This window comes from Fringilla coelebs, assembly GCF_963513975.1.
Source record: "Fringilla coelebs genome assembly, chromosome: 1".
Lineage (NCBI taxonomy): Eukaryota > Metazoa > Chordata > Aves > Passeriformes > Fringillidae > Fringilla > Fringilla coelebs.
In genome coordinates this window covers 150,853,746-150,875,024 of record NC_140028.1, presented here as the reverse complement: position 1 = coordinate 150,875,024, position 21,279 = coordinate 150,853,746, and the positions used below count along the sequence as shown (strand labels likewise).

The window sequence follows — 21,279 nt, the reverse complement described above, 5'->3', positions numbered from 1 at the left end:
TGAACTAGATGATATCCAGCAGTCCCTTCCAACCTTCCCCATCCTGTGATTCTGTAAATTCCCAAGTTTTTCTCAGTATGATGCTTAGTTAAATGTTTCTGAGACTCTCCAGAGTAGAATATTTCCATGTGCTCTCTCAAAACTCACAGATATTTAACTTCTCATCTGTTTCACTCCTTGCAGTTCCCACAGTGTCGATGCTGAAGGAGATTGCCAGGGAAGCTCCCCCTGCCAGCCAAGCTGAGGAGCAGGTGGATGGACACATCCAGCCCAGCCTGCCTCCCGAAGCTGCCCAGGAGGGAGATCTGCACCTCCTGTGGGAAGCTCTGGCCAAGAAGCGCCGCATGAGCCGGGAGCCCACCTTGGATTCCATCAGCGAGGTGCCCGAGGAGGATGAGAAGCTTCAGAAGCTGAGGAAGGAGGAAGCAGAGATGTCTCACTACTACTCGGAGGAGTACTCCACGTGTGATGAGCTGGCCAGGACAGGAGAGGCAGATTTCTCTTTCACAAGCTCTGATGATGAGTCTAGAGCTGGGACTCCTTCCCTAGTGAACTACCTCAAGAAAGCCGGGAAGAAGACCACCAGCATTACCAGCAAGGTTCAGTCCACCTCCACAGGAAAACTCTGGAAACAGTGGGAGACATCCACTGTGGAGACCACCGTGGCCACCACAGCTGCTCAGCCAGCTGAACCAGAGCTGCCAGATTTAGACGACCCCTCCATGAACAAGGCGGCCGTGAAGATCCAAGCCGCTTTCAAAGGCTACAAAGTCAGAAAAGAGATCAAGCAACAGGAGTGCCCAGTGTTCACTGAGACCTTCAAAGACTTCTCTGGAGAGCCTGGAAGCACCCTGCACCTGGAGTGTGTGGCCCACAGCAAAACCGACATGAACGTGCGCTGGCTGAAAGACGGCAAGGAGCTCTCGGATGGTCGCTACTACCACATCGACAGCTACAGCGACGGCACCTGCTCCTTGATTATCGCCGGCCTGGACAGGAAGGATGCAGGGAAATACACCTGTGAGGCATCCAATAAGTTTGGCAAGGTCTCACACAGCGCTAAGGTGGTGGTTGGCACTCAGGAAGCTCAAGCTCTTGCTAAGGAGAAGCGGAGTAAGCAGAGCACCGACAGCGAGACGGAGAGCTCGTCCGGCAGCGAGCTGGACGACGCTTTCCGAAAAGCAGGAAGGAGACTCCACAGGCTCTTCAGGGCCAAGATCTCCACGGAGATCTCTGATGTGGAGGAAGAGCTCTTTGTCAGTGCAGACGAAGGGGACATAGACGTGGTTGACCACCAGACATACCGTGAGGATGACCAGTACATCTACATCAAGTTTGAAGTCATGTCCGAGGCCAAAACGGCCGCCACGCGGTTCAGAGAGATGTTTGGCGCCCTGGGAATTCCAGTGGAGATCGACATCTTGGAACAAGGCCCCAAAAAAATCGAATTGCGCATTGGGAAGGCATCACCTCCCACCCTTGGGAAGTTTCCACCTCCAGCGAGACCTCCACCACCTTTGCTGACTTCTGACACAGGTAGGGGAAGCAAATCTTGCCTATTCCTTGGAAAAGACAGTGGGAACAGGTCAAAATGTAATTTTTTAACTCTCAAGCAAGTTTTTTTTTGTTTCTTTTAAATTTGGTGCTGATATTTTTATGAAAACTTTGCACTTTTAGAAAAAAATAATGACTTTTAATTCTTTCTCATTTTGAGGGAGAGGAGGCACACTGGTGGGGGGGTTACAATTACTGACTTATCTGTGAAGCCCCTTTTCATGCTAGAAATGTCACCAACTACAACATGACCATAAATACTATGATTATTGTATTTAAATTAATTATGCAGGGTTTAGAATGGTTCTGAGGGAGACAAGATATTTTGGCAAGGATAGGAGCAGGGATAATATATAGCTGGCAGCTGTGGTATTTCTGTGCTGATCTTTGTAATGCTAGGGAGTTTCTTGACTCTTTTCTAGAGTAAAGATATTACTCTGCAATTAAAAAATTGGAAACCATAAGTCTGGGCATCAGGTGCCTAAAATATACCTTTAGATAAAACCAAATTTTCCTTTCTTTTCTCCAACCACCCCAACTTCAGCCCCCATGTTCATGACCGAGCTCCAAAACCAAGAGGTCCAGGACGGGTACCCAGTGAGCTTTGACTGCATCGTCATTGGCAAACCCCTGCCCACGGTTCGCTGGTTCAAGGACGGCAAAGCTATTGAGGAAAACGATCACTACATGATCAACGAGGACCAGGAGGGGTGTCACCAGCTGATCATCACCGCCGTGGTGCCCACGGACATGGGCGTCTACCGCTGCCTCGCCGAGAACAACATGGGCGTGGCTTCAACCAAGGCTGAGCTCCGCGTCGACTGTAAGGCTCAAAAGCACTGTAGGAAAAACAATCAAAGGAGTTCTGCTGAGACCTGGTTAATTTGTTTTTTTCCCAAGGAAAGCGCTATTTGATGCTGTTGAGTCAGGGATGGAAAGAAAGACTCCTAATCTGCCTGAGGATTAAAGGTCAACTTTAATGAAAGTAATGGGTCTTTTAAAATGTGACTTGCTGAGGTGATACTTGATTGGTCTCAAAGTAGAAACATCTCACACTGTTAGTGACTATGAATAGCACACTGTGAAGAACCATAACTATAAACAATGGTTACAGAAAGAGAGATAATAATTGTTTTAATTCTTTCCTCTAAGATTCTCAGGCTCAGCCTGGGAGAAATGATCTCTGTTCTTTCTTTGACTGAACTGAGAATCTCCACACCATTTACATTTTAAAGGAAGATGTTTTGGCCAGAAAACTTTCACTTGTAAGCATATTGGTTTAGCCAGGGTTTGCCAACTCCAAGGCGAGGTTCAGAGCAAAGCTTTTGGGGTGAACAGAGGTGTTTTCCATAATTCAGGGATGTGTAGGATCCTGCTGCAGTTACAATATAAAATCCACCTGTTAGTCACTCAAATTAGTCAGGGAACTAAAATCAGTAAGGACTATTGAGGCAAGAAAAATAATCTCAAAGCGCAGATGATTCAAGACCTATCTTCTTCCATTTTAACAGTGACCAGCACAGACTATGAGACAGCAGCAGATGCAACAGAGACATCATCTTACTACAGTGCCAAGGAATATATTTCAAGGTAAAATATGGAACTGTGGCTCTAACCTCTGACTCAGTGAGATCAATCTGTGTATTTGTGTCAGGGCTGGGTTTGCTATGTCAAGCAGGGCCAGGTTACTGCCATAAAGGAGCATCCAGCCCAGCTGAGATGCACTAACAGCTGCACATTTATCATGGGCAGAATTGCTCTGGAGCCTTCAGGCAAGCTGGGCTATTTCCTCAAGGAACCACTCTGTTACTTTAAATGTCAGGTGGTGCTGAGTCTGTTCTCAGGATGCCAAAACCCACAGACTGAATTTGCCTAAAATAGGTCATTCTGAATCCAAACTCTTACCTGGTGTCCTGATTTTCCTCTTTCTAATCCCAATTGCTGCTTAGCCGAGAACAGGAGGAATCCACCACTGAGGAGGAGCAGTTGCCCCAGATCTTTGATGAGCTTCATGATATTCATGTGGCACCTGGAGCATCGCTGGCTAAGTTTCACCTGAAGGTGAAAGGTGAGCGGATCCCACAGTATTGTCAGTTCTCCAGGTCTGATATCAGGTTTAAGTGCTGGACTAGGTTTTCCAAGGTGTTCTTCTGCAGCTGTGACCTGGGGCTGAGCACCTTGCACCATTTCTGCACAAATGTGTTCATGCTGCTGCACAGGGACTGTTGGAGCAGACAGACCGATTAAGCCTCATTTTGTGTCCATATATCCAGGCATAATGACAGGCACAGGCTTTTGAAAACTGAATTCTGGATTCAGTTTCTGGATATATTTATACAAACTAAATATAGTATAATGTATTAATATTAATCATAATTATATTCTAATATCAATACATATAAACTCAGTCTCCTTTATTCTCTTTAATAAATGAAGCCTTCATCCATTAAGGGGTTGCTCCTACAATGTAAAAACTGCAAAAATATCCCTCTGGATAGGGATTTTCCTGTTTTCTCCTGTTGCTGTCTTATAAAAATTATGAGAATGCATTTGGCTTCAACATTTCTCTTATTGAACCATTCAAATCAGACCTAAGTGTTGATTTTTCAACTTCCAAGGCGTTTGCACATGCAGACAATATGGGGAGTGCCAGAAACTGAGGAGACAGGAAAGAATTTTAACAGATAAACCTAATTTAATGCCTTTTTAAGCATTCCTGATTGGTTAAACCCTTGAAACAGGAGCCCTGTTAAACCCTTGAAACAGCAGAGGATCTGGCAGTTTGGAGATGCTCCCGAACCAGCGCTGCCAATGAATTTTGTTCTCTGTGTCTGTAACTGCTCCTCACAGGGTACCCTCAGCCTCGTCTCTATTGGTTCAAAAATGGGCAGCCCCTAAAGGCCTCGGACCGGATCCTCAAGACTGACAGGCAGGAATTCCACTCCCTGGAAATCCGCGACGTCACCAAAGCAGACGCCGGCCAGTACTTGATATTTGTCATCAACTCTGCTGGCTCTGCCTATTCCTCAGCCAGGCTGGTAGTCAAAGGTGGGTGTTGCTCTGTCTTGGGCTGTTTCAGAGGTTCTTACCATGTTGTATAGTTATTTTTTACTGAGGAAACCTCCCAAGGTAGCTCAGGTGAGGTAGGGAAGTCTGTAGGTAAAAGATGATGTGCTTTGCTCTTGGTTCTTTAGTTATTCTCCTATAAATTTACTGTTTAAAGAAGATGATGATGCCACTTCTCTGTGGTCAGTCCCATAAACAGGTATTTTATTCCTGCCCATCCTCATTAACCTTAAAAGTTCATTTCATTAAAACTTAGGGGCTCTTACAAGTCATACCAATATTTCTGTGTAATATCTCCACTGGAGTCACTTTGGGAGCTTTATTCTGCAACCCCTGGATTGACATTTATTTGTATTTGTCATGTTCTTTTTTTTTTCGTTTTGTGTTCCAGATCCTTATGAGAAAGAAGAGCCATCCAAAACAGGTGAGAGAAGTCACAGCAGGTGAGAACAGAAGCCCCAGGAATTTTTCAGTCTAAACTCACTGTGCTTCATCAATAATATTATTTCCAGATTCCCATGAGCAGCTGATACCACCGAGATTCCTTGAAAGATTTACAAATAAGAAGGTGAAAAAGGGTGCAAGCATCACATTATCTGTGAAAGTTGAAGGTAAGTGAGCAGATACCCCCTCTCTTTGAATAACTCTTGAAATGTGTAATTTTACAACACATTCTTCTCTCTCTGCCCCTAAGTCATTTTAACCTCATTTCCTCTATCTGAAGTCGGGGATTCTACTCCCAACTTACGTTTCTTACAAAGACACTTCACAGTAAAGCATCTTATTTTTCTTCACCTCCATGTTTTTGTATGTAAAAATGGGGATAATGACACTTTGTGGTATGATGCACATTGACCATTAATTCTATGGTGATTGACAATTTTGGTTTCTCAAAAAGATTTGATGTCTTTATGAGCATGATGTAAAATGGTTTATCCTCCTTTATTGCATATTATGCCTGTTATTGCTGGGAAATTATCAGAAAATGGATCAAAACAGCATTTTTTCACAGCAAGGCTCATCATTTTAAGGGAGGAACACAAAGAGGAGGACTAAAGCCTATTGCACCAATTTTCCTTTAGGACATCCACCACCAACAATCACTTGGATGAAAGAAGAGTCTCGGGAAGACATCCTGTGGATCAAACCAGACACTCCTGGGTACAAACTGGCCAGTTCCAACATGCACCACAGCCTGATCCTGTTGGATGTCAAGAAGAAGTACAGTGGAGCTTACACCTGCATTGCCACCAACAAGGCTGGCCAGTCCATCTGCACTGCCAACCTGGAAGTTGCAGATGGTAAATCTTTGCTGCAACACAAACAATTTCTCTGTGTTTCCCTTTTATGCATTGTCTAAGGGGGAAAAAACCCCAAAACAACAAGTTTGACTGTTAAGGAAATTATCCAATCACACCCCAAAAAAATGCATTTTCTTAAGAGCAGCCATGATTTTGCTTGTCTTGCAAATAGTTACACTCTTTACTTCTACAATATTTTAGATTTCTGACTCTGTCTTGTATTATCAGCAACATATTTTCTGTATAAACAGAAGGCAAGTCTAAGGAACAACCAAATTAGGTACAAATTTTTAAAAATGAAAAGCAATGTAAAGTAACTGGGAAAAGTCACCTTTTGAAAAATTATTTTGAGTGCTCCACTCTGATGAGGTATTTTGTATTAGAGTTATTTGATTTTTGTAGACCTTTCCAAGGCCTCTTTTAACACAATAAGAGGGGGGAAAAGCAAATATATTCTGGGAATTGGGGCAGAGCTGGGAAGGATTCAATTTTTCTGTTATCCTGCCTTGCATCCCACATTTTTATTGTACCAAGAGCTGCAGGAGTATAACTTGAGCAGTATGGAGAAATGGGGCAATTACATATTTTCCATGAACAGGGAGAGGAGGGAGAAACCATTGCCACCACAGGACTGGGAATATATATCTCAGGTCAGGAGCTGCTGCAGTGCTCCCAGTAACTCACATCTAGAAAATGTGAAAATGTGCCTACACTAAAGAGCTAAAAAAGGACATTCTGTTCCTTCTGTCCTCTAATGACAAACCCCAATCTTGCAGTGAAAGAGGCTGAAGTCCTGACCCAGGAGCGTGTGATGGTGTCAGAGGCCATCATGACCACCCTGGGGTAAGTGACTGGATGTGTGGGAGAAGGGGCACGTGTTCCTCATTTAGCTCTCTTTACTGCCAGTTTTATTGTAATGTTTAACTCTGCTTTATTTTCTTTTCCAGAACTATTCAGTCCTCTGAAGGTAAGAGAAGCTGTTTTCTCTCTCTTCTTCCTGTCCTCCATATCTACAGCTGAGGCTGTCAATGTATTTCATGTATCCACTCATTTTTGTCCACTTTTCTTGGAATTGTCTGGAATGTTGGAACCTTTCAGGGCTGCTCACTGTTCAAGGGTGAATTATTTGGATGAACTAAGAGAAAGCACAGTTTTATAAACAGGAGAAGGGAAGAAAATTTAACCTTCCTTCCACAGAAACATTTATTACTCAAAAAGAGATGAATTTTCAGTGGCACAGCCAGCTAAATAACAAATTCTCTTTTTTTCCAGGAGACCTTGAAGCTGGCAGAGAAGGTGTGCCTAAAAGCCCTATTTCATTAGCTGATGTTGGCTCAGAAGAGTTCTTCCAGAAACTCACCTCACGTATCTCAGAAATGGTATCTGCAAAAATAACTCAAGGTAAGGAATCTGGAAAACACAGTTTAATTATGGTAGGAAAAAAAAAATCTCTGTTTAATTAAAAGTGAGATTTATGCAGCAGGTTTTGAGGCAGCCATTCTATATCAGCAAATGAACATCTGTCAATGCTTAGGGGTAAGAAATTTAAGTAGGAGTCCATCCAACCTGCACATCTCAGTCTAGAATTTTGAACTAGGAAAAAAGCCATTACAGTAAATTGTAAAAATGTAGGTGTACTTTGCATAACCTAGGTATTTTGAGTCCCTCAGATATTCATCATTTCTAAATCAGAAAGCAATCCTGTTTTCTGTACTTCCCACATCTTCAAGTTTTAGCTCAGAGTGGAATTTTAAAATCAAGGCTGAAAACTCTGTGCACAGCTGTGCAGCAATCCAGTGATTTGTTGAGTTGAATTAAAAATGCTGGTTTGGGTCTGCCCTGGTTATCTTGTAGAAAAAGTTTGACTTGGAGCAAAAATAGAGGCATTAACAGTGCAGTGGCAATACGTGCAGTAGGCCTGAGACACCATGTGTTAAAACATCCAAATTATTCATTTAATCCTAAATATCAATAGAAAATCAATAGGAAATGAATGCTCTTCCTAGGAAGAAGAAAAATTATGATGGATTTGGTTCATGTTCAGATTGGGGATACTCATTAAACATTTTGCTGTTGATCTCCTCTTCAGCTAAACTTCGAGTACCAGGTGCAGAAAGTGATGATGAGTCAAGAACTCCCTCTGCATCTCCTCGCCATGGACGGTCCAGACCTTCATCCATTGCTCAGGAATCCTCCTCTGAATCTGAAGATGGAGATTCCAGAGGGGAGGTATGACATCTCTATGGGCAACTTGGACACAAGGAGAAAACTAAACTTAGAATGACCAACCTACTATGGTGTAGGGATCTCTATCCTCTTTTGTGATGTAATTCAGTTTTTTAGGTGTATTTAGTAGTTAAATGTCGTGTCTGTGATAGAGAGCACAGAGAATCCAATTCTGATGCTCACCCTGTGATCCTGAACAAGTGGTTCAAGTCAAAATGGAAAACATGACTTGGCACCTCTTGCTCTCATGGCTGAACTTCAGGAAGTCAGAACTTGATTTTCTGTGACCTTGGATAAAGTTGGTCAGAGGAATCTTGGTGGGTATCACCAGCTGGGGGCTATGTACAGATCACAAACAGGATGGGACTGCCAGGAACGTGCCTTGAGCTGTTTTATTTTCCAGCATCAGTCTCATTACATAGTCATGATGACAATGGGAAGATGCCATCAGCTCACATCCCAGGCAGCAGACCAAGAACTTAATGTTACAACTCACTTTAAAAGTTTTTTGACCAATCACACAAAGCAAAAGCACATTGACAGTAGCTCCATCCAACCACTATAAGCACACGTGCCTTTGGTTAAACAATGCTTGATTATTTCAAATACAACACCTGCTTGTGAGCCTTCAAACACAATGCACAGAGCTCCATTATTAAGCTTAGAACTTCCTAATATCTCACTAGATAAACTTTTCTGCAGCTTAGGGAGTTGTTCCAGACAAGCATTAATACAGACCATTGTTCTATTTGCCCTTACTTTTCTATTTCTTACATAATTTTTCTGCTGACCTGTCTCATGGCTACTGCTTAGCTCTACTCACAGTTCTGCTGTCTCTGAGGCCTGCCTTTTGCAGCTTTCCCAAAACCCTCTGATTTTAAGGATTCCCACAGTTGGGAAGTTCTTCATGAGGGAAATGAAGAGCACAAAGTGACTGTAGTTTCATGCCTGCAGATCTTTGATGTCTACATGGTCACTGCTGACTACGTGCCCGCAGCACCGGACAAGGAGACCATCACCCTGAAGGAAGGACAATATGTGGAAGTCCTGGATTCAGCTCACCCTCTGAAATGGCTGGTCAGGACTAAACCCACAAAATCAAGTCCCTCTCGACAGGGTTGGGTGTCTCCAGCTTACCTGGACAAGAAATTAAAGGTGATTGTTCATGTTTGGTTATTTCGCATTTAAAATTTCTTTTTCCTGTTGCAGTTTAGAGCCATCCCTTTGGCAAGGAGTGATGGCAGAGGAGATTGTTGAAGGGGTCTGGAACAAGGTCGTACTTTTTTATGTTTTTATTAGACAATATTTCTGGTCTGTGCAGGGGTTTCTGGGTTGGAAAGACCTAAAAATTCTCCAGAACAAAATGAATTTCACACTGGTTTAGTAATTGTTGGACTAAACAGGACTGGGAACACATGAGTTTCCTCAGTGTGTATAGATAAAAGCACTGTCCACTTCAAAAAATTATTTAATTTTTTTTCCTAATATTGTAGTTGTCACCAGAGTGGGGAGCAACAGAAATTCCAGAGTTTCCTGGAGAGTTTGTTTCTGAAGATGAATACAAAAGAAAGCTGAGGTGAGTTTATGTCGCTTGGTATTTGCACCTTTGAATTATCCTGCCTTTGGAATCACTTGTATTTTGTGATTGATTTCAGCTTAGGAAAATTCCAGGCAATCGAGATCACAGAATCCTAAACTGTTTGGGTTGGAAGGGACCTTAAACACCATCTGGTGTCAACGAGTCCCATGGACAGGGACACCTTCCACTGGCCACTTCCATCCCTCCATCCCTCCATCCATGTGATGCCTTAAGAGGCTACCTAGAAAAGAGGCTAGACAGAGTTAAAGAAATAAAGTAGGTATTTATTAAAAGGCCTTCAAAGGATACACCTTGGGCAGTACTAGAGCCTGGCCATGGCTCTACCTAAGATGAATGGCAATTCACAAGTTTTCACACTTTTATAAGTTTTGGTCCATTTCCATATTGGGGTTAATTGTCCAATTCCAGCTCCAGGTTATGCAGTCCCATCCTCCCAGTTTGCTCTCCTCAGTTTGCTGTTGTTTGCACTTTTTGGGCCTGAAGCTGCAGCAGTGTCCTTGTTTCTGGGGCTGGAAAAGGATTGTTTTGTGTGACTGAGCTGTGAGGAGAACTTGCTAACACTTTATATGATGTTCAGAGTTATATACCAGTGCAGTACAGAGTCTGGAAAATATGAAAGCTAAAACTTAAGGCTTCTAATCCATCCATCCATCCATCCATCCATCCATCCATCCATCCATCCATCCATCCATCCATCCATCCATCCATCCATCCATCCCCAGATGGGATCTTCCAACACACCCCAGGAATCAGTTCCCCTGATCATAAATCCCTACTTTACAGCCTAAAAGCCTCTCAAGGACAATTGTGATGATTTTTCTGAGATTTCTTTCTGCTTCTCTGTCTCCCCTTCAGTGTTCTCATTCAGGAGCTGTTGATCTCAGAGGAAGATTACATTCAGGATTTACAGTTCCTCCAGACTCATCACCTTAGGTACACTGAGACCTGTCCCAGTGTGCCAGGAGCTGTTGCCAGTCAGAAATCCACCATCTTCAGGAATATTGATGACATTGGTCGCTTCCATTCCAGGTGGGCATTCCCAAGTGCCTTTAGTGGAGACCAAAGAGTAGCATCATCATCATCATCATCATCATTATTATTATTATTATTATTATTATTATTATTATTATTATTATTATTATTATTATTATTATTATATTTTGTTGTTATTATTATATTTTTATAATGTTGTTATTGTTGTTATTATTGTTATAGTGTTGTTGTTATTATTATTACCATAATCATCATTATTATTATCATTATCATTACCATTATTACCATTATCATTACCATTATTACCATTATTATTACTACTACTATTACTACTATTATTATCATTATTACTACTTTTCTTGCTATTATTCCTGATGTGGAGCACTGGGAGTGCTGAGGTGCAAGGGAATTGGTGCTCCTTTCAGGAGGGTAAATGATGGCGTGGCTTAAATCCTACCACAGGGTTAGGACTTCCATAATCCCCTTCAGAACTTCAAGGCTTCCTGTGTCCAGCTCATTTCTTACTCTTTTAAGTGAATTTAACTGAGAAATAGTGAATTATGTTAAAAAACCAGCAAGATCTTGCAGGCACTTCATTGGTGTCTTCACGGAGATATTAATCCATGTAAAACTGATGTCAGCATCCAGGAATATCAGGACACCTTCCACTACCCCAGGGTGCTCCAAGACCTTCTCAGCCTAGCCTTGGACATTTCCAGGGAACCAGGGGCACCCACAGCTTCTGTGGGGAATCTGTGCAAGGGCCTCACCACTGTCACCAGGAAGAATTTCTTCCTAATATCCCATCTAACCCAGCCCTCTGTCAGTTTAAAGCCATTCCCCCTTGTCCTGCCCTCCAGGCTGTTGTTCCAAAGCCCCAGCTGAGAGGAATGGCATTGTCCTGGGTGAAGAGGCACTGAGCACTCTAATCCTAACGTGGCAACATCCCTTATTTCCCCCCATCATTTCTGCCTTGGTTTGAACAGACTGGTGTCTGCTAAGGAAAGCAGGAGCCTCCCTTGAAATGGAAAATGTAAACCCCCTCCCTTTGGATTGTTATAATTTTTGAAATTAAGGGGCTCTCAGGCAAAGATATGGGAGTAAGAACAGCAGTTCTTTATTAGGAAAATAAAAAACATGAATGCAATAGTGCAAAAAAAAAAGAAAACCAACAGTGCCAGAGCCAGAGCAGTCCCTGTCCCTGTGTGTCAGGGTGGGGGCACAGCCCCATCCCAGGGGGGCTCAGCCCTCCTGCAGTGCCAGCTGTGGCTCTGCTGCAGCAGGATCCTGCACAAGGGGGGAGTTTTCCTCTGCAGCTCCAGGGCTGCTGGAGATGGGCCTGCTCTCCCTCTGGGAATGCAGGGCAGGAGAAAGCTGCTCCTCTGGGAATGCAGGGGGCAAAGGCTGCTGTGCTGTTCCAGGGCAGATTGTATCCAGGTAGGAATGCTTGGCTCCTGCCCTGGGCGCAGCATCTCCCCATGGGATGGTGGAATTTGATCAGCCCTGCAGGGACACTCACTGGCCATGGACAGCAGAGATCTGCTGGAGGGAGGATGGGCTGTGGGAGAGAGAAAGAAAACTGCCCCATGGACAGAGAGAACTGCCCCACCTCTGACAGATGGCAAATAGAACACCTCCAAACCCATATTTTCCAATCCAGGACAATTTTCCCACAATAACCTGTGCTCACCTGACATCTCCTGATGCCCAGCCTGGCAGCTGGGGCTGTGTTTTCAGCCTCATTCCAGCCCCTTCTCCTGAGAGGTGCTGTGCTCCTGTCCCCACAGTGTGTTCCTGAGGAGCCTGCAGGGCTGTGACACTGACGATGACGTGGCCATGTCCTTCATCAAGCACGAAGCAGAGTTCAACAGGTACATCCAGTACCTGGTGGGAAGGATCCAGGCAGAGTCCATCGTTGTCAGCAAAGCTGTCCAGGATTTCTACAAGGTAAGGCAGGAGTCCAGGCACACGTGGGAAATTCATCCTGTAACCCACTGCATCAAGAAATGTCATTATCAATCATAAATGTGAACCTCAAAAGTATGTGTAGCATTTTTTGTTAAATCTAATAGCAAAAACTTAGTAGCTTAAAATTAATTAAACTTTAAAAATTATTAAAACCAAAAATTTTTAGTTCACTTTCTAGCTTTTTCTGGTCAGTATGGCCAATATGGGAACATATTTACATATTCTTGTGCATTTATTAATATTACAAAGATTATACAGGCATGAATGTGGCTGTGTTTATGTAATTAAGGGACATTTTAAAGGTCACCACATTATAAGACCAAGAGAACCACATAAATCATAAATATAGACAAGAAAATCTTGTTTCTCTGCTCCAGCTACTCAGAATTTTTTCTACTGCTTTTTATAACAACCTTTCCTTGTTATATCATGTATTTTTTCAGAGATACACAGATGAATATTTAACTAATGAAGATCCCTCACAGCCACTTATCCCACCACTGCAGCATTACCTGGAAAAACCCATAAACAGGATCCAGCAGTACCAGACTATAATTAAGGTAAACAGATGTTGTTACAGGTTTATGTTCTGCTCTGGGAAGCTTGTGCAGAAAATTATTTCTTTTTTTTATTTCCTCTTTGTTGGTTTCCTTCTGATAAAACTACAATTGAAAACTGCTTGGGTAAATAAGAGATTAATCATCACCAGTGGTGATGTTCTCTAAATTGTTTTGTAAATATAAATCCAGGTGGAGGTTCACAGAATCCAACCCCAGAAAGTTCAGTGAGCTTTATCTTTAAATATATGTAAAAATATAATGTAATGTAATAGAATATAATATAAATTATATTGGATGACAGGTATAAATTTTCTTCCAACTCAGCAACATTTACATTATAAAAATAAGCCATTTCCATGTCTAAGATAATGACTTACCACTGCTTTTCCTTTTATACTGATATTATAGTAAGATGAAATTCTTGTTTTCTGAAAAGTTTTGTCCCATTCTACCACCCTGAAATATTTTGTCTTTCAGGCTTGCATCTCTCCTACTGTCTTAGACCATAAGCAAACATTTCAGAGCAGCATTTTAAACAGCATTTTCATGGGAAATAGCACTGGGATACTCAGGAAGAAAATAATCATGGCAATATATTTATGTATACTAGCGTTGTATAAATGAGCAGTTTGGATATTTTGAAGAACTTTCTACTTTTGAACACAGTTTTGCACGCAACACCAACACTTTTAAGGGTCTTTTGGAGGAGAAAAGGCATTTTCCATGCCTTCATTGCTGAAAGAGAGGAACAGGACCAAATGTGGGAAGAACAGGGAAAATTCCGTTTCACATTTTTTCCAACCTCTCTTTTTATTAATCAAATGTTGACTCAGTAGATGAATTCCTTGTACTCTGCTCTTGTGAGGGTAAGCAGAAGAGAAATGCAATGTGTGCATTAGGATCACTTTGGAACTTTTGGTTTTCAACCACCAGAGCCTATCTGGTGTTTGTTTCAACTTTATCTTTGCTTGGCATCAGCTGATGTCAGGAAAAGCCAAAGTGGTTAGTCTTTAATACTGCTGAGTAGGTAGGAAAGAAAAGACTTTGTTATCTAACCAGTTTGTAGTGAAAAAAAAATGGGATAAAAGTTGCTGAGATGAAAGAGACAGAGCAGGAATTGAGAAAATCTTTGGCTCTGAAGGAACTGCTTATTTCCTCTCTGATTATCCACTGATATTTTCTTCATTCACCTGCAGGAATTAATCCGAAACAAGGCCAGGAACAGCCAGAACTGCACTTTGCTGGAGCAGGCCTATGCCATTGTGTCTGCCCTTACCAGGAGGGCAGAGAACAACCTGCACGTCTCACTCATTGAGAATTACCCAGGGACCCTGGAGAGCCTCGGGGAGCCCATCCGCCAGGTAACGGGAATGTCCCAGCACTGCTGGCTCCAGGTGTGCCCTCCCCAGTCTCTAGGGAGCCCTAATTCCTAGGAGAAAATTATTTATAAATTCTATTCTATTCTATTCTATTCTATTCTATTCTATTCTATTCTATTCTATTCTATTCTATTCTATTCTATTCTATTCTATTCTATTCTATTCTATTCTATTCTATTCCATTCCATTCCATTCCATTCCATTCCATTCCATTCCATTCCATTCCATTCCATTCCATTCCATTCCATTCCATTCCATTCCATTCCATTCCATTCCATTCCATCCCATTCCATCCCATCCCATCCCATCCCATCCCATCCCATCCCATCCCATCCCATCCCATCCCATCCCATCCCATCCCATCCCATCCCATCCCATTCCCATTCCCATTCCCATTCCCATTCCCATTCCCATTCCCATTCCTTTCCATTCCATTCCCTTTCCATTCCATTCCCTTTCCATTTCCATTCCATTTTCATTCCATCCCATATATTATTAATTATTATATCTCATCACTATATTATTATATTAATATATTATTACTATATTAATATTGTAATAATATTAATGTATCATTATGTATTGATTTTTATAATTGTTATACAGCTAATTTTTATGCATTATTGAAATCTTATATATTACATTTATATATATACACTTATATACAATATATTAATATAATCTATATTAATATATTATGTAAATACAATTTATATTAATATTTGATATTTCATTATGTTATTTATTACATATCATTAACATATAAATATGTTACTATATTATTGCTATATTAATATTGCAATATCAATATATAATTGTATATTAATTATAATTATATTAATTATAATTGTTATATTATTAGATATTATTAAATTATTATATATTACATTTATATATATAAAATATATAAATATATATTTATTCTATTCTATTCTATTCTATTCTATTCTATTCTATTCTATTCTATTCTATTCTATTCTATTCTATTCTATTATCAATCTGAAAGAGATGATTTGCTTATTTCACTTACTGCTGCCCAGAAATGGGTGTTCTGGCACCACTAAGGTTTGAGACACCAGAGCATGGATGCTTATGGAATAATTCACACACAATGCAGTTATTTGCCTTTGTGACCTCCTCATCAAACACAAAAAAATTTTTTATGGGCCCTACATGGTCTAGAAGGGTTGTAACTCATTATTGGGAAGCAACATGGGGCAGCTCCTGGAGTTACTGTCATCAACAGACCCATGTGCTCCCCCAGGCTTATCCCATGAACCAGGTGTGTGCCTTTTTAGGTGACCCAGCTATTAGGACACTTTAGTCTAGGACCTCCAGCATCCTCACTCAAATTCCTGTCTCTTTATAGATTTACTGTGTTCTAGCAGGCAAGTAATTTATTCTGTCTGCATCCAGTGTTTTCCATGGGAATCACGGTGCATTGCTGAGTGGAGTTGTAAGGCTAAATTGTGGGAATTCACTTCTTCATATTTAGCCATCCAAAAATTGTCCAGTCACACCCCTCGAGTGTTTACTCCTCCCTAGAGATGCCAGGGGAAACCCATGTCACTAATTCATCTGTCTGTGTCTCAGGCTGTGTGAAATGAATGTCCTGCTCTGGTGAACTTGACCAAATCATCATATAAAGTGTCTGTACAATACACAAAATACAATTTTCCTTTAATATTTCCAAGACTGTCTTTACCTGACAAGGGCTGTCTATTTTTCTGGCACCAAATAACACCATTTAAATGTCCATGAATGACAACCACTGGCTGTGCCTGATGAGTCACCTTTAGCATTAGAAACCATCTGCTGTGCTTTAATAAACCAGAGATACATCAGGGGATGATGCAAACATTTATTATCTGGGCACTGAAAAATGATGGTGAGACATAACTGTAGGAATTATTCCTGATGTATCACTCTGTGCTCTTCCTTCGTTTTCCTGTCAGGGCCACTTCATTGTGTGGGAAGGAGCTCCAGGAGCTCGAATGGCATGGAAAGGACACAAAAGACATGTTTTCCTCTTCAAAAATTATATTGTGATCTGCAAACCAAAGCGAGACACAAAGACAGACACCTACAGCTACATCTTCAAGAACATCATGAAGGTCTGATCCCTTTATCCTCACATAAAGCATTTCTCTGTCAATTAGAGCTTCTAATCCTTCTGAGTTATTCCTTTGCTTCAAAAAGTACAAGTAGAATCTACATTTATCCCAAAATATCTATTTTAAACATGTCAGAAACCATCAGGGTGGACTTCTACCATGCAGCAAGGAGATTCCAAGTACAAGCATTTATTTATTTCTGTTACCTCATTTAATTAACAGCATAAATATATTATATTTATGTGGATTTTGCTGCCTACAATATTTTCTTACATTTGTAAATCTCTGGTTTTGGCAATCTGTAATACTGGGAGTAAATTAGAAGGAATCTTATTTGCTAAATTCCATTGGGTTATCTCTGCTGGTTATGTCCTTTCCAGACACCAATTCCTGTTCAGAAATGGAAAAATTCAGAGCATTTGACCCACTCATCTTCAGACATTCAGGGTTAAAACTGCCAGAAGCTGAGGAAAGTGTTTTCACAAGGTGGGAGATGCTCCCACTCCAATAAAAACCAGCCAACCAACCAGAAAACCCATGGAGTTTGTGACCAAGCCCAGCCAGGACTTTATGAAAGTCCTTATCAAAATTCATAGACAGATTTTATTTTCCAAGAAAAATAAAATGGAAGCATTTCCATGCTTTGTCCAGAGACTGCCTGTTCTCTATTTTTTTTTCCATGTTGCCTGGGTCCAGCCCTTAGGGACAGTATGTTCCACCCTTGGGATAGCTTTTAATGCTGGACATTGTTTTCCTGAAAAACTAACCCTACAAAAATGTCAGTTTGGTAACCAGAAAGTCAAATATAGCAGGGAAAATAACTCTCAAAGCAGCTCTGATTGCTCTTCATCCAAAGCCACGTTGCCTTGCTCGCGCGATCCGAAAAATCTTTGAAGAAAGCACAAAATCCCTTTTTTGCTGTTGGGAATTCCTTAAAAACACAGGATTTGTGGTGACTTTCTTGCCTCTTTTGTCACTCAGCTGAACAACATAGATGTGAATGACCTGGTGGAAGGAGATGACCGGGCCTTTGAGATCTGGCACGAGCGGGAGGACTTGGTGCGCAAGTACCTGCTGCAGGCGCGGACCGTGAACATCAAGAACTCCTGGGTGAAGGAGATCTTGGGCATCCAGCAGAGGATCAGCGAGCCCATCTGGAGTAAGTGTGGCACCAGACAACCCAAACCTCACGGGTTTTCTCCTTGGATGGTCTCCTTGGTTCACCAGACAACCCAAACCTCGCTGGTTTTCTTCTTGGATGGTCTCTTTGGTTTGATGCCTTGTGAAGGCTGACCTAGAACAGAGTTCTAGACTAGAGACTGGACAGAGCTAAAGAATAAAGCAGGGAGTTATCCAAAGGATCTCCTCCATGGATGCACCTTGGGCAGCACCAGAGCCCAGCCAGGGCTGCACCCAAGATGACCCAAAATGGCCCCAAAATGCCCGGCCGGGCACGGGGTCTCTCCCTGGGATCAGCTCTGCTCCATTTGCACCTTGCAGTTCATTGTCCCATCCCAGCTTTAGCCCCTGCAGTCCCACCCTGCTTGTTTTTCTCTCTCCAGCCCACGGGGTTTGTGCTCCTGGCCTGAGATTTGGCTCATTTGTCCTTGGTGCCCAGCTGGAGCAGGAATTGTTTTGTCTCCCTGCTCTGTGCACAGAGCTCACCATGCCCTGATGTGAAGCTCAGACCCACACACTAAAGCAGCACAGAATGTGAAAATATAAAAGCTAAAACCTGAAACATAAGGTTCAGGAAGTTATAAAAGAGGGAGGGAAGCTGTTTATGGTCGTTAAATGTGGGAGCAGGTCCAGGGAAGGGGATTCTGCCCCTCTGCTCTGGCTCTGCTCTTGTGGGATCCCACCTGCAATGCTCTGTCCAGCTGTGGGGTCTCCAAAATAAAATGGACATGGAGCTGGTGCAGTGAGTCCAGGTGAGGCCTAGAAGATAATCTGAGGGTTGAAACACCTCTCCTGGAGGAAAGGCAGGGAGAGTTGGGGCTGTACCCTGATCCAGAGTCCTACATACCCAGTACAAAAGATCCTGTGACCTCACTGGGTTCCAGGCTCTTTACTCTGTTCCTGGCTTACACTGCTCTATCTGTGCACTTGGGTTTACTTTGGAATTTTGTCTGGTCATTAACGTTTCATCAGTCTCAGCGTCATTTGAGATTCCACCAATTTTCAATCTACAAAATCTATCAGTAGATATAAGATCTTTTTATTTTCCAGGCATCAGCTTCAAATGGTGCCCACTGTAGTGTAAGGAAATCTGGCATCTTAAAATGCCAGAACAGCATTGGATTTAGTCCATAAACACTGAAAACAAGTCTGAGCACTTCATTTCTATGCCTTTAGTAAAGTGGTTTAGTGAGAAAGACTATCAGAATAATTTTGTATGGTTTCATATGGTAGCAATGGGTTAAAATAAATGTCACTTAATAAAGGAACAGGTTGCCCAAAGTTGTGGCTTCCTCATCCCTGGAAGTGTCCAAGGCCAGGCTGGATGGGGCTTGGAGCAGCCTGGGAGAGTGGAAGGTGTCCCTGCCCATGGCAAGGGTGGGAATGCAATGATCTTTAAGGTCTCTTCCAACCTAAACCACTCTATAATTCTATGATTCAGTAAAAATATAGATTTTATTGTAAGGACACCAGAAGAATGCTGGTTTGGATACCCAGGCTCCATTTCATTTGAGGAATTGCCTTAACAGTGACAGATGTGTGTTGTCTGAAAAATGGATGTGCTTATTAAAATCATGGTCTAAAATAATTCAGCAACAAATTCCCTTTTTTTCATATGGTCTAACTTTATATCCAACAATAGACATGTTACAGACTGAATTTCATCAGAGACAAGCAAGGAGAGCATGTCACCTATTAATTCTTGAGCTGCTAAAATTTTCTGTTCCCTTTTTCCATTCTGAACCTCGCAGATTTGCAGAAATTATTCTTATCTCCGCTGCAGCCGTGCCATGGACAGAGCCCTTTCCTCCAGACTAACACGCTTCCTCTGACATTTCAGTCCCTCCAGATTTCGAGGAAGAGCTGGCAGACTGCACAGCTGAGCTGGGAGAGACAGTCAAGCTGGCCTGCAAGGTGACAGGAGCTCCCAAGCCATCCATCAGCTGGTACAAAGGTACGAGCAGCAGGGCGTGAAATGCACCCTCCAGATGTGCTCCCTCTCCATATTGCTGGGGTAACTGGGCTGTGGGTTGATGCCTTAAGGAGCTGGAACAGAGGCTAGACAGAGTTAAGGGGAATAAAGTGGAGATTTATTGAGGAGCCTTCAAAGGCCACACCGTGGATGCACCTGGATGGCTCCAAGATGGAAGCCAAAGGGGGCTTGGTCAAGAGATCTCACATTTTTATAAATTTTAGTCCATTTGCATATTGGAGTTAACTGTCCAATTAATGGCTTTAAATGATGAAGTTTCATCCTCCCTGCTTGCTTGCTTGCCTGCCCTCCTCTTTTCATGTTGTTCATGCTTTGGGCCTGAAGTTTGAAGAGATTGTCCTGGAGTCTCCAGCTAGAATGGGATTGTTTTGTCTCCATCACCCTATGAAAAGATTCTAGTAACACTTAATATAAAGATAAAAGCTGCACACCAACACAGAGCAAAAAACTTAAAACCTAAGGTGTCAGGATTTTCCCAGAGCTGATCCCCTAGAGATACTCAAGTCTAGAGATTGTGTTTTTGGGCATTTTGGGTGTGCTCCTTTGGCTGAAAAAGCAGAATTATGATTGCACAGAATGTACTCTGGGATCATTTCACTTTTAAATGAGGAGTAGTGATGTGTGAGGTCCTTCAACAGTACTTTGCCCTGGATGATGTTTTATAGAGAGCTGGATGAAGATGAAGAGCTGATTCCTCAACTCCCAACACCAGCTGCAAGCATACAGCTCTCAGCCCTCTAGGCACAAAAAGCTGGATGAAATTCCTGAGGAGGAAACTCTCAGTAAGCCATTTTAAAAGAAATCATTTCCCTTTCAGATGGAAAGCCCGTGGAGGTGGATCCCCACCACATTATAATAGAAGATCCTGATGGTTCCTGCACACTGATCTTGGACAACCTGACAGGGGCTGACACGGGACAGTACATGTGCTTTGCTTCCAGTCCTGCTGGGAATGCCAGCACCTTGGGAAAGATCCTTGTTCAAGGTAAACTCCTGCCCAGATGCAGTGTTTTAAGGGGGTCTGCTGTGAAATACCTTAAACTTGTGCCAGCCACGGTGTGACCAGCAGGAGCAGGGCAGTGACTGTCCCCTGTGCTGCCTTGGGGTCAGTTTTGGGTTCATCATGAGCAGAAGGACATTGAGGGGCTGGAGTGGGTCCAGGGGAGGGAACAGAGCTGGGAAGGGGCTGGAGGACAAAGAAGGGAGCTCTGGGGGCTCAGCCTGGAGCAAAGGGGGTTCAGGGGGGCCCTTGTGGCTCTGCACAGCTCCTGCCAGGAGGGGACAGCCGGGGGGATTTGGGATCTTATCCCAGGGGACAGGGACAGGAGGAGAGGGAACGGCCCCAG

The 21,279-nt window shown here is 42.5% G+C and overlaps 1 protein-coding gene across 18 annotated transcripts in view; it reads left to right on the top strand.

Annotated features, from left to right (window-relative positions):
* OBSCN (obscurin, cytoskeletal calmodulin and titin-interacting RhoGEF) overlaps positions 1-21,279 on the top strand; it is a 186,307-nt gene that overhangs the window by 119,225 nt on the left and 45,803 nt on the right. For all 18 annotated transcript variants that reach the window (XM_084214522.1, XM_084214521.1, XM_084214515.1 and 15 more), the window contains 22 exons: positions 184-1,536; positions 2,099-2,377; positions 3,066-3,144; positions 3,504-3,622; positions 4,405-4,602; positions 5,012-5,044; positions 5,133-5,231; positions 5,703-5,921; positions 6,698-6,764; positions 6,869-6,888; positions 7,194-7,322; positions 8,011-8,150; positions 9,102-9,302; positions 9,641-9,723; positions 10,603-10,776; positions 12,528-12,687; positions 13,152-13,268; positions 14,465-14,629; positions 16,603-16,761; positions 17,743-17,920; positions 19,781-19,894; positions 20,751-20,918. In XM_084214522.1, the coding sequence (XP_084070648.1) occupies positions 184-1,536; positions 2,099-2,377; positions 3,066-3,144; positions 3,504-3,622; positions 4,405-4,602; positions 5,012-5,044; positions 5,133-5,231; positions 5,703-5,921; positions 6,698-6,764; positions 6,869-6,888; positions 7,194-7,322; positions 8,011-8,150; positions 9,102-9,302; positions 9,641-9,723; positions 10,603-10,776; positions 12,528-12,687; positions 13,152-13,268; positions 14,465-14,629; positions 16,603-16,761; positions 17,743-17,920; positions 19,781-19,894; positions 20,751-20,918 (4,254 nt within the window). The remainder of the gene's footprint in view (positions 1-183; positions 1,537-2,098; positions 2,378-3,065; positions 3,145-3,503; positions 3,623-4,404; positions 4,603-5,011; positions 5,045-5,132; positions 5,232-5,702; positions 5,922-6,697; positions 6,765-6,868; positions 6,889-7,193; positions 7,323-8,010; positions 8,151-9,101; positions 9,303-9,640; positions 9,724-10,602; positions 10,777-12,527; positions 12,688-13,151; positions 13,269-14,464; positions 14,630-16,602; positions 16,762-17,742; positions 17,921-19,780; positions 19,895-20,750; positions 20,919-21,279) is intronic.